We start from the raw sequence: 13049 nt of genomic DNA on the forward strand, positions 1-13049 counted from the left end.
GTATATATTAAGCGGCTCTTTAACTTCTTTTGTCTGCGCTCCTAACTCCGCGCATCCCCGGCCCCGCTCTGGCCGCCCGCGATTGGCAGAGCCCTCACCACACTCCGGCGGCGCGGTGGGAAATACGGCTCGGACACCGCGCCGGAGGGATTGGACGGATCCCGATGATTGGCAGCGGCTGGGGCCGCGCGATTGGCTCCCTTTCAGGCCGCCGGCGCAGCGGGGATCCGCCCCCGCCGCCCCCCCACCAGCCCCCCCCCCCCCCCCGCGCCGCCCCCCGAAGTTGCACTTGCAAAACTTCGCGCGGGGCCCGACGGGGCGCACGCAGCCCCCCACCCCCCACGCTCCCCCCCCCAGCCCCCGGCCCGGCAGCGGGCAGCAGCTGCCGCTCCCCCGGCGCCGGACGGTGCTCCCTGCTCGGAGGTGCTGCGCCGCCGTGTTTACGTTTGCGGGATTTCTCCCCTCGGAGCAGCCCACGCGCGGGGCTGCTGCCGGGCTCCGCACTCGGTTGCCTTCCCTTTCCACGTTTTTTTTTTTTTTTTGGAGGGACACCATTCATTCATGGATGAGGCGGGAAAGCACGCCCTGATGCAACACCCACACATGCACACCCACACACCCACGCGAGGCCGGGGCTGTGCGTGCTCATGCCCAGGGCGGGCGATGGAAGGCAGCACTAGGGGAAGGCAGCCAACGTTTTCCTAAAAAGAAGGCGGCGGCGGCGGCGGGGGAAGGGAGGGGGATTCCTTTCCTTTAGAAAATAAACGAGTAAGCGGCCGGGGGGGAGCTGAGCAGCGCATGTCGGGGAGAAGTTTTGGGAGCCCGCGCTCGCCGCCTCCTTGGGGGCTTCCTCCTCCCGAGGTGCCCCGCAGCCCCCTCCCGGGTGACCCCGTCGGGAGAGCCGCCCCGCGCCCCTCGAAGCTTTGGGGTGCCGGGGAGGGAGGGGGGCGGTGGGCTGGGAAATGGGGGAGTCTCCGGCTGGAGGGGGGATCTGGCCAGGAGCTGCTGGCCTCGACGGAAAAGGCAGGAAAAGTGGGGGTTCCCCTAGAGGGGGGCCGAGGTGAGGGGGGAGCGGTGGGACCGTCCCTGGGGTGGGGGGCGTGTTGGTCCTGGAAGGTGAAGCGCTTTGTGGAGCGCCGAGGCTGCCCCTTCCGCACAAAGGAGGATGCTGCCGTTTGGGGGTGCCGGAAAAGCAGGCTCGGGGAGTTCCCTGCCAAGCCAAAAGGGGGAAAAGAGCATTGCCGTGACTTTTCTCTGGGGCTGCGGGAGGAGAGGTGGCCTTTATTGATATGTCATCTGCTTTCCTTAGGCTGCTGGTCCCCCTGGGAATGCCTGGCGCTCCCTAGAAAGTGCAGGCAGGCTGCCTGTCCTTCCCTGCCTGCGGGGCAGCGAGGGACGCTCCTCCGCCACGCCAGGAGAGGGAGCGGGGCGGGGGGTGCCAGCGGACCCCCCCCCCCACCCCTCCCGGCCCTCCCCGGCCACCTGATCCCCCTGACCACCGCACGTCGGCGGGTCCTCGCCGCTGCCCTTCGCAGAGCCACGTCCGAAGGAAGCCCCGTGCTGGTCCGGCATTTCCCGGGCCGGGCTCCAGCCCCCCCGCCCCCCCCCCCCCGCGGGGAAAACTCGCAGGATTTGGCCCACGGCTTGCCAAAAGGGGGGGGCAGGGGCTGTAGGGCAGGAGCCGGCCCCGCGGGGAGCCCCGGCTTCCCCCCGCCCCACGGGGGAGCGAGACCTGCCGGTGCCCCGTCCCCCCCCCGGAGCCGACCCGCTGCTCCCGGCTCGGCTGGCGTGGTGGGGGTCTCAGTGATGCTGCAAGGCAAGGAACGGGAATAAATAATCCCCGGGTTTTAAGAGGGGCTGCTCGTTGGTTTTATTGCACAGTAAAAACTTCTCCTCGCAAACTAGCCGCACGTCTGTACGCCTATTTATATACGTATGTTTCCTATACGTGCATCCAAAAAGTGCCCTCCTCCCTCCCCAAAATTCTGGGCACGTTGCTGGGCCGAGGGGCCGAGGTGTGTAATGGTTTGACGGGAGACGCTGCGGAGGTGAAGAACGGCGTCGCTGCTCCGCGGTACCTTGCGCACGCCTCCTCGTCCCGCTCTTGTTAAACGCAGCGTGATATGTATCTGTCATCGATTTAATATGTCTTAATTCAAATATATCCCCCCGATCAATTTCTTTTTATGAGGGGCTATAAAACAAAGAAAATATTTTATAGCTGGGTAATAGGCAGCTGACCTGCGACTGTGGGGAGGGAGGGGTTGGCCGAGACTCACGTGGAAATTCGCCCACTTTTAGGACGCCGGGAAGGGAAGGTGGCTGCCCGGGCCGGGGCAGTTTTGGAAGGTGCCAGCTCCAAAAGGGGCCGTGAAGAATTTAAAGCCCATTAACTCGCCGACCCCAGCTCAGGCCCAGGCTGCCGCGGCGCTGGGGGGGGCTGCGACGGAGGGAGGCGGGCGGTGCCCCCCCCCCCGCCCCAAACCCCCCGGCAGCGCCCGTCGGGGGTCGGCCCCGCTCCCGCGGCGGAGCCGGCTGCGGAGCCCGCCCGCCGTGCCCCGCTCGCCGCAAACCCGCCACGGGGACACCGGGGGAGGCTGCGGAGGCGGGGTGGAAGCCTGGAAGCCCTCACGTAGGTTTCGTGAAGGCTCCGCTAGAAAGCGAGCTCCGGCTTTAGGAGGTGTTTAGCTGTAAAACGTTGCGCTGTAGGCTGCATTATGTAAATATATGCTAATGATCATGAACTCCATTTACAAACAATCGTCTTTAATGCACGTCTTATTGATAGTTAGGGAGCGGGGAGCAATATTTTATAACGTGTAAAACATTCTTCTGGGGAGCCATTCGGCAGCGAGCGCGATCCCCGCTTCCCTCGGCGAGACCTCCGAATCTCCCCAAATCTGCTGAAATAGCTCACCACCCGCCCGGCCCGTCGCGGGTGGCTTTCTTCTCTCGTGGGGCTGCCGGGCGGCGTGAGGCGGCCTGTGGCGCCGTTCCCTCCGCGGACACGCGTGGGACCGGACCGGCGCTGGGTCCGGCCGGCAGCAGGCGGGAGCGCCCCGAGTCAGACACGGCCCCGCGGCGGCCGAAGCGGGCGGGGAGTAACCCCGGTACCCCCCGCCCCGCCCCGTCGGGGGGACAGCAGGGACCCCGGGCGGGGATGGGGGGGGGGGGGTCGTGGCTGCCCACGGGCCCGAAAGGGGGAGAGAGAGGGGCGATTTGGCGGCAAGGCTGGGGTCAGGGGATGGATATTTTATACCCTTAAAAATAAACTCCTGCACCCAATAAGCGCCCGTTTCTCGTCGCCTCATGCAGCCAGGTGGGAGCCCGAGGGCTGGGACACGGCCCCGAGAGGCTGCCGGCGCCGTGCCCGCCGTCGGGGCTGCGGCGGCCGTCGAGGCTGCCCGGGCCGGGACCCGCCACGCGTTTGGGACGGGGACTTGCGGGCGCCTGCTAAAGTTTGGGAGCTGCCATTTTCAGTGCGCGCCTCGCCAGGGAAAGCGGGCTCCCCGCACGTCCCCGTCGTGGATTTGCTCAAACAGGAACAAAACAAGGACGAAAATTTCCATCCTTCAATCCCTGTATATGTATATATGTATGCACACACATCTATATTTATGCATACAGAGAGAGGAAGAGATAAAGAGAGGCGGCCTCAGGAAACCCAGGCCAAATTTTGCTCTGCGCTCTCTCCCCCCTTCCCCTCTCTCTGTAGCTGAACGTCACCGTTGGAAGAAGCTGTTGAGATAAATCAAATAGTGACACTTTGACGGCTTTACTTGTATAAGCAATATGGTTACCATATGGCATTGTTATTTATGAATGACAGCATAAATTGTATTACAAAGTCCATCGCGCTTTATTGGGAAGCTTCTCCCCTGCCTCTCAGGTTTATGTGGGCACCTCCAGGCGGGAAAAGGTGCATCTCCCAAAACGCGGCGGTGCCGAGGCAGACCCCGTTCCGGGGGCGTCGCGCCGGGGCTGCGGAGCGAGGCGCGCAGCGGGGGCAGAGCGCGGGGCGCGCAAAGTCCGCGGCCTTGCGCCTCCCTCAGCGGCAGCCGGGCCGGGCCGAGGCACCGGCTGCGGCTGCGGCTGCGGCTGCGGCTCGGCCCAGGTTCCCGTCCCGAAAGCACCGCCGCGCCGCTCCGAGCCCCCCCGCCTCACGGCACCGCCGCCCGGCGCGGGGGCTTGCACCGCAGCCTCGGCTTCTACACACACACACACATATATATATATATATATGTAAGTGCAACGGAGAGAACAATAAATATTAACGGCACGAAAGCGAGGTGCTCCTTCCTGCTGCCCCCGCCCTGCCTCGCGGTTTTTTTTTTGTTTTTTTTTTTTTTTTTAAAAAGGCATTTAAAAGTTACAGCTTTGGCTGAGATTTTCATTATTTCCCCTTTTTCTTTTTACATTACGCTGCCGGTAGAGCCTGACAAAGAACTTTTGTCCCGAAGTGTGTTTTACAGAGGGAGGCTACAGCACAACACATGTGGTCTTCACGGGTCATAGGTCGAACGGCCTAGAAGTGCCTCGGATCGGCACCATCAAAGGTAACCTGCAACTTAATATCCTGTTGATGAGCTTGTTGAATTTATGAGTGTCTGTGATACAGACAACGGTGCGAGCGATTCCGCTCAATTGGCCTCTTCTTCCCAGGCTGCGGGCCGGCCGCACGCCCCCTCCCCGCCCCGCACCTCGTCCCCTTACTCCGGGGAGAAGCCGAGGATGAACTGGGGGGGGGAAAGACCCCTCTCTTCCCCCCCCGCCCCCGGCCGGCCCTTCCTCCTCTCTTTCCACCCGCGGGCAGAGCCCCCGGCCGCGCCGCAGCCCGCGCCCCCCGCCGCGGCACCCTCGGCTGCCCGGGGAGCGGGAGGGAGGGAGGGGGGCAGGGAGCAGCCGCCCCATCGCCCCCGGCCCGGCGGTGGCCACCCCCCCGGGGAAAGGGGCAAGAAGGCGAGGGCGGTACGTGCGGTCCAGGGGAAGCGAGAAATTGCTCTCGCTCGTCCTCACCGTCCCCGTCGCCCGCCCCCCCCCCCCCCCCCCCCCCCCCCCCCCCCCAGCTCCCTCCGCGTCAGCGGCCGGCAAGGATAAGAGTTTTAAAGAAAATTTCGGAAAACTTACAAAGAGGGGAATGCTTTCCCGGGAAAGGCAAGAGTCCTGCTTGCTCTGCAGGTCTGGCACCTCCAGGAACCTGTTGAAAAACTTCCTTCAATAAACCAGTTAGCCCCGACTTTGGGTGACCGCTTGCTTTCCTCCCTCGAAAGCTGCCGTGAGCCGAAGGCTGCGCTTCTGGCGGTGGCCCGGCCGGCGAGTGCGGGGCCGGCTGCCGGTGCCTCCCCCCCCCCCCCCCCCGCTCCCTTCCCCTTCTTCCCCTGTGAGATGGGGGGAAAGGGGGTTTGCGGTTCGGAGGGAAATAAAGCGCTTCTCAGGAGGGACGGCGCCGTGACTTTGAACTTGGATCAGCTCCTCTGTTTCCTGCAGGGAGAGTAGGGCTGGAGCCCTGGAAGAATAGCGGCGCTGGGCCGGCCCGCGGGGGCTCCGGCTGGAATTCACCGCGTCCCCCCCAAGCGCCCCGCCGCCGGCGCCGCCGAGCGGGCAGAGAGCGGGGCGAGGGGAGGGGAGGGGAGGCAGGGAGGGCAGGGAAGGAGGGAAGGAAAGGAAAGGAAAGGAAAGGAAAGGAAAGGAAAGGAAAGGAAAGGAAAGGAAAGGAAAGGAAAGGAAAGGAAAGGAAAGGAAAGGAAAGGAAAGGAAAGGAAAGGAAAGGAAAGGAAAGGAAAGGAAAGGAAAGGAAAAAAAAACCGAGAAAGGAATAAAGAAAGAGAAGAATAAGAGAGAAAGGAAAAGAAAGGGAAGGAGGGAAGGAGGGTAAGGAAGGAAAGAAGGAAGGGAGGAAAGAAGAAGGAAGGGAGGAAGGAAGGAAGGGAAGGAGTGAGGGAGGAAGGAAGGAAGGAAGGAAGGAAGGAAGGAAGGAAAGGAAGGAAGGAAGGAAGGAAGGAAGGAAGGAAGGAAAAAGAGAAAACATAACAGAGAAAAGATAACAGAAAAGAGAAAAGAGAAAAGAGAAAAGGAATTAAAAGGAAGACAAGGGATGAAAAGGTATGAAAAGGGAAGAAAGGGGAAGAAAGAGAGAAAGACACAGAGAGAAAGAGAAAGAAAGAAAGAAAGACAGAAAGAAAGACAGAAAGACAGAAAGAAAGACAGAAAGAAAGAAAGAAAGAAAAAAAATAAAAGAAAGAAAAGAGAGATAAAAGGAAAAAAGAAGAGGTGAAAACCCAGAAGGTAGGTTTTTGTATGAACATTCACTTTTTTTTTTTTTCTCCTTTTTTTTTTTCCCAAAACAGTATTTTTAACTGGGAATTTTCCTGGACATTTTGGTTCCCTTCGTAATCTCAGATGTAGTAACTTCTTTTAAATTTGGGGAAGAAAAAAGAAAAAGTGTATTCAAGGGTCTAATTGTCCGTACGATTTTTTCACTAAGCTGGAGGCAGACGACAGAGGAGCCCAAGCTTTCCTCTCCCAACTCGGGCTCTCGCAATGCCCAGCAGCGGCGGCGGACACCGCTCAGCCCTCCGCCTCGGGAACCTTTCAGGGAAGGAAAGCAGGATTTGTTCGCGGTCTGTCCCTGGGAGCCTGGGGGGTCAGGACAAGGCCAGCATATGCTCCCAAGCTGCAGCCTGGGGAGGGCGATATCTGGGGAGCAGCCACTCCTGCCTGCAAAGACAGGACCGAGTGACGGCGTGGCGAAGAGGAGAGGGCTGTTGGCATCAGAGGTGTAGCTCTGCATTAATATTCAGTTCATCTTCTAATGCCCATTTCGGATTAGAAGGAATCCCGCTTCTTCCCGAATTAAATCCTCGCCTTGTTCAAAGAGCAATGTCCGGTACTGGCACATTTCAAGCCACTTTCGGACAGGCTCGGAAATATTTTAACTATTTCGTGACAGCGAAGGGGAAAACCTTATTTAAACAACCCTAGCTGGTGGGCAGTGTTACCTTTTCCTTCCTTCCGTCCGTCCTTCCTTCCTTCCTTCCGTTTATCTGTCTCTCTGTCTCTCTGTCTATCCATCCATCTACCTACCTACCTACCCGATACCTCTCGCTGCAGAAGCCCTGCTCGGAGGCTGGGTCCAGGTCTGAGGGTGCCTGTGCCTGTGCGGGGTTGAACGCCGTGAGGAGCCAGAGGAGGAATGCCGCGGGGAGCATTCCAAAAAAAGCCCCCCCAAACCACCCAGACCCCTCTATTTTGGGTCGCTTTCTCCGCCAAGCACAGAGCCGATGGGGGTGGAGACGCAAGGTTAAGTGCAGGACGGTTAAGACGACAAATGTTACGGCGGGTTTTTAATTTTTACAAAGCCTTATTTATTGGTAAGCTGCTGGCCCCGAGATGATTATTTTTCAGCCACTACAAAACAAACCGAAGCAGGGGCCAGACATGTATTTACCGGAGGGGGAGGGGAAGGGGACTTGTTTGCTCTGTGTGTGTGTGTGTGTGTGTGTGCGCGCTGGCTGTATGCTTTTTTATTCCTGCCATGTAAGAATCCGGTTTCCAAATAACAATGGCAGGGTGGGTTTCGGGGTTGGGTTTTTTCTCTTTCGGTTTTGTTTTTGTTTCTTTTTCAAGAAAGGGAAGAGACAAGAAAAACTCCTGAAGCATCTGCTCTCGGATGCACACTCACACCACAGGCAGATCGACTCCTCTGCTCCCGCACGAGTGGTTTAAAAGCCCAAACAACCAGGGCGATCGTGCCCTCGTCTATTTTCATTTTTATTTTATTTTATTTTTCTTCCCCCAGCCGCCAACGCGACTTTTATCTGATCCCCCCCCCTCGCTCCCTTTATCGCTTTAATTTGCTGGAGCCGAAAAGGGGGGAAGGGGCCACAGGATGGGCGAGTTCCTCCCTCCCTCTGCCACCACCTAAAAAAAAAAAAAAAAAAAAAAAGACGGCAGCCCCCCCCCCCCCAACCCCCTGTTTATGTTTTAAGCCCCTCGCTTTGTTTGTTTGCCTCCCGAGGCAGGATCGCATGGCCAAGCGCACATCGATATTTTCCGTGCGTGTGGCTCGCCGCGCCTCTCCCCCCGCCACGCCGCCCCTTCCCCTCGCCGCGGGGGAGCCGGGGGGGGGACGACGACCCCCCCTCCTCCACTCCCCCCCCCAAAAAAAAGCCGGCGGCCGTGCCGGGCTGAGGGCGGCCACCGGTGCCGAGCGGGGCCGGGCCGGGCCGGGCCGCGGGCGGCGGGGGCCGGGCGGCGGCGGGGCGGGCGGCGGGGCGGGCAGGGCGCGGGGCGGCGGCGCCGCCATTAGCCGGTGACCGGGGGCGCCCGGATGGACGGGGCGGCTCGGGCCAATGAGCGGGCGCCGGGAGAGCGGCCGGGCGGCGGGCGAAGGCGGCGTCGGGAGAGGAGCCGCCAGTGCGGGCGGGGAGAGGGGAGAGAGGCCGGGGGAGGGAGGGAGCGAGGGAGGGAGGGAAGAAAAAGAGGGGGAGTGAGGGGAGGGGGAGAAAAATAAAAAGCCGCCGCCTCAGCAGCGCCCACCGAAATAAACAGCGGAGCGAGAGCGAGCGCGGGCGCGGGCGGAGCGGGGCTGCAACTCCGCCGCCCCGGCCGCGCCGCTCCGGCCCCGGCGCTCCGCGGCCCCTTCCCGCCCCCCGCCTCCCCTCCCCACCCCCACTGCCGCCCTTATTGTTTTTAATCCGCCTCCGGCACCCCCCTTCTCCCCCCCCTCCTCTCCCCACGCCCCTCCGCGGCGGCGGGCGGGGGCGGCGCGGCGCGGGGCACCCCCCCCCCGGGTCCCTTCGCTCCGTGGGAACCCGCGGCTGCAAGTTTTTTCTCCGTGAGAGACACGGCTAATGCCCGGCGGAGGATAAAACGAGAGAAGGGGCCCGGGGAGCGGCGGGGGGCCCGAGGCGGCGGGGAGGGCCGCGGCCGACGCGGGGAGCGGCGCGGGGCCGGGCGGGGGTCGGCGGCGCTGACATCCCGGTGGCGGCGGAGGGGGGGGCGGCGGCGTGTGCGAGTGTGTGTGTGTGTGTGAGTGTGCGTGTGCGTGCGTGTGTGCCGCAGGGAACGGCGAGGCGAGCCTTGCCCCCCCCGTCCCCGTCCCCAGCCCCGTCCCTCCCCTGCTCCCCCTCCCCTCCCCTGCCCGCCCCCGCCTCAGCTCCTTTAATACACTTTGGTTCTCCGCTCGCCTTTGGACTCTGCTCTGCCTGGCTCCCGATACGGCTCCGGCGGCGGCGGCGGCGGCAGCGGGCCGGTGCGGGCGCGGGCGCAGGCGGCGGCGGCGGCGGCGGCGGAGGCGGGGGGACGCGGCGGCTGCCGGGGGGAAGCGGCGCGGAGCGGCGGCGGCCCCGCGCCGGGCCGGGCGGGCGGCGGCAGCCCCGGCGGCGGCGGCGGCGGTAGCGGGGCGGCGGCGGCGTTCCCGGAGCGGCGCGGACCATGCTGCTGGACGCCGGCCCGCAGTTCCCGGCCCTCGGCGTGGGCACCTTCGCCCGGCACCACCACTCGGCCGCGGCGGAGATGCAGGACCGGGAGCTGAGCCTGGCGGCGCAGAACAGCTTCGTGGACTCGGCGGCGGCGGCGGCGCACATGGGCGCCTTCAAGCTCAACGCCGGGGCCCACGACCTCTCCCCCGGGCAGAGCTCGGCGTTCACCTCGCAGGCGCCCGGCTACCCCGCCGCCGCCCTGGGGCCCCACGCCGCCCACGTCGGCTCCTACTCCGGGGCTCCCTTCAACTCCACCCGGGACTTCTTGTTTCGCAGCCGCGGCTTCGGGGACTCGTCGCCGGCCGGCGGGCAGCACGGCATCTTCGGCCCTGCGGCCGGCAGCCTGCACCACCCGCACACGGACGCTCAGAGCCACCTCCTCTTCCCGGGCATCCACGACCAGCACGGCCCCCACGCCTCCCAAAACGTCCTCAACGGGCAGATGCGCCTGGGCTTGCCGGGGGAGGTGTTCGCCCGGTCGGATCAGTACCGCCAGGTCTCCAGCCCCAGGACTGACCCTTACTCGGCGGCTCAGCTGCACAACCAGTACGGCCCCATGAATATGAATATGGGCATGAACATGGCAGCCCACCACCACCACCACCACCCAGGTGCCTTTTTCCGCTACATGCGGCAGCAGTGCATCAAGCAAGAGCTCATCTGCAAGTGGATCGACCCCGAGCAGCTGAACAACCCCAAAAAAAGTTGCAATAAAACTTTCAGCACCATGCACGAGTTGGTCACCCACGTCTCGGTGGAGCACGTTGGGGGACCCGAGCAGAGCAACCATGTCTGCTACTGGGAGGAGTGTCCCGGGAAGGCAAGCCCTTCAAAGCGAAATACAAACTGGTCAATCATATCCGAGTGCACACGGGAGAGAAACCCTTCCCCTGCCCCTTCCCCGGCTGCGGAAAAGTTTTCGCCAGATCAGAAAACCTCAAAATTCACAAAAGGACGCACACAGGTAAAATTCGGGTTTCTTTCGGCAGATTCCCCCCCTCTGCCCGTGCCTATAGATATACGTAGAAACAGGGAGAGATAAAATGACGGCAGTGATAAAATAAGGATCCCGCTTAATAATTTTTTTTTCCCCGCTCCCTCACACGGCTGCGTTTGTTTTGGTTTCTTCCCCACCAGCATCCCCCCCCCTCCCCCCCGCCCCTTCCCAGATTTCGAAAGGACATTTTTACTCATTTCTTTTCATTTGGGGGGTGAGCGATGCAGATCCGTGCCGAGGCTCGGCGGGGTCTTTCCGCAGAAACGCGAAATCCAGCGCGAACTAAACCCTGCCGTCCTGCTAAAAGCCGGGAAGACATATACGGAGATATATCCACATACATAAAGCGCCCTATACATTCGCAAGGCGCGACGGATTGGCATATAACTTCAGCGCTTGTCAGCGTGGCTTTCGTGTATGGATAGCGCGCGAGAGAAACTATATAAATACGTGCAAAATCCGTCCTTAGTCCAAAATCCAGTTGGAAGTGGCAAAACGTCCCTTTCTGGGAATGCTTTCCATTAAATTTAAATGGTGTGAGCAAGGCAATAAAATTTTCTCATTTCAAAAAAAAAAAAAAAAAAGGGACTGTTTTTAAAGTCCCACTCGAGGTGATTTAAGGTGCTTTTGCAACAGTTTATTAAATTATGTAATAGGGAACAGAGGATTTGAGGCTCGGAAGCTTCCACCCAAATCAGGTGGAAGAGGGGTGAGGGAGCCCGGGCTTATCCCGATGGAAAATCGCCCCAGCCGAAGGGCAGCAAAAATAAACGCATCCTCCTGCCTCATCTATTATTCATTTACTGCTCCTGCCGGCTCGAGCCGTGCCAGGCCATTTCATAAAAGAGGGCCAAATATTTTAGCGGCTTCCACTCTAAATATTTACCCGGAGAAAGGCTAAAAATCTCGAGGCCTATTGTTTTCTCAAGTGCTAAGCCCGATGCGAGGTGCGAGACGAGCTTTAACAAGGTTTAAAATTTGAGAAATGTGTTTGCATGAGATGCCCGCACCGAAGTCATTGTGTCTGAGCGGATGTCTTTAAGAAACAATTTAGGTGCTAATGGAATTTAATGTTAAATGCTTCCCCCTTCAAAGGCGGGGGGATGTGGAGTTCTCACCTCCAAATTACTCCCCGGCATTTGGAGTCCTGGCAGCCGGGCGAGAGGAATCCCTATGAAAATTAAATGAAGTATTTTACAGACGTTTAGTTTTCCCAGCGGATGTGCGTTTATCTCGAATATCCATGCACGAAACAATCTGCCCGGCCTTAAATCTGCCGGTAATGGTTTCCACTTTAACAGGATAGCGGATTTGGTACCGAGGCGAAACGGCTCCGTGCCTTTTTTTTTTTTTTCCCCCCTCCCCTTTTATTTTTATCGCCTTTCTTCTTCAATCTCTTTCGGGGCCGGCACCGGCCGAAATAAACCCAAGCTCCCCAGAGGGCCGGCAGGCAGGGTGCCGGCCCGGGGGTGCCCGGGGTGGGGGGGTTGGTAGGAAAAAGCAGGCGGGGGCCGGGCACCGCCTCGTTGCGGGGCAAAGCGGCAGCGGCGCGGGGGCCGGGGCGAGCCCGGCCTCTGGCTTCGGGAAGCGGCCGGGCGAAGTTGCTGGGAGCGGGGGGCCGGAGGAGGAGCGGGGCCGGGGCGGGGGCAGGGCCGGGGGGGGGCTGCGCGGGCGCTGCGCGGGTTTTGCGCGGGGCCGGCCGCGCTCAGCCCCGCCGCTCTCTTGCAGGGGAGAAGCCCTTCCAGTGCGAGTTCGAAGGCTGCGACCGGCGCTTCGCCAACAGCAGCGACCGCAAGAAGCACATGCACGTCCACACCTCGGACAAGCCCTACCTGTGCAAGATGTGCGACAAGTCCTACACCCACCCCAGCTCCCTGCGGAAGCACATGAAGGTACCCGGCCCCGCAGCCGGCGGCGGGAGGCGGGAGGGCGGCCGCCCCGCACCGGGCGCCCCGTCGGGGCGGCGGGCGGCGGGCGCGGGGCCCGGGGGCGGCGGCGGGCCGGGCCGGCGGCGGGGGGCGCGCCCGGGGGGCGGCGGCGGCGGCCTCCCCGTCCCCCCTCCACCCGGCCGTGTTGCCTTTGCCCCCCAGGTGCACGAGTCGTCCCCGCAAGGCTCCGAGTCCTCCCCGGCCGCCAGCTCCGGCTACGAGTCCTCCACCCCCCCGGGGCTGGTCTCCCCCAGCGCCGAGTCGCAGAGCACCAGCAACCTCTCCCCGGCGGCGGCGGCGGCGGCGGCGGCAGCGGCGGCGGCCGTGTCCGCCGTGCACCGGGGAGGAGGCGGCGGCGGCGGCGGCGGCAGCGGCGGCGGCGGCGGCGGCCACAGCGGCCTCTCCTCCAACTTCAACGAGTGGTACGTGTAGGGCCCCGCCGGACTGCTCTGCAGGGCCCCGCCGCCCCTCCCCGCCCCGGCGGCGGCGGCGGCGGGAAGGAGGGAGCGGGCCCGCCGGAGACGGGAGATGCCGCCGGGAGATGCCGCCGCACCCGCGGGCAGCGAAATGACGGCCGAGCTGGATGGGGACGGGGGGCCTCCCTCTCCCCACACCCCTCCCGCCTCCGGGTCTTTTTTTTTT

The 13049-nt window shown here is 62.2% G+C and overlaps 1 protein-coding gene across 1 annotated transcript; it reads left to right on the forward strand.

Annotated features, from left to right (window-relative positions):
* Positions 1-9435: 9435 nt before the first annotated feature.
* ZIC2 (Zic family member 2) lies at positions 9436-12839 on the forward strand (the record flags this gene model as incomplete). The annotated part of the gene is given in 4 exon segments (XM_082337906.1): positions 9436-10294; positions 10297-10446; positions 12208-12371; positions 12570-12839. Coding segments are annotated over 4 exon segments (1443 nt in total).
* Positions 12840-13049: the final 210 nt, after the last annotated feature.

This window comes from Platalea leucorodia (assembly GCF_965183815.1).
Source record: "Platalea leucorodia genome assembly, chromosome: 2".
Classification (NCBI taxonomy): Eukaryota; Metazoa; Chordata; class Aves; order Pelecaniformes; family Threskiornithidae; genus Platalea; species Platalea leucorodia.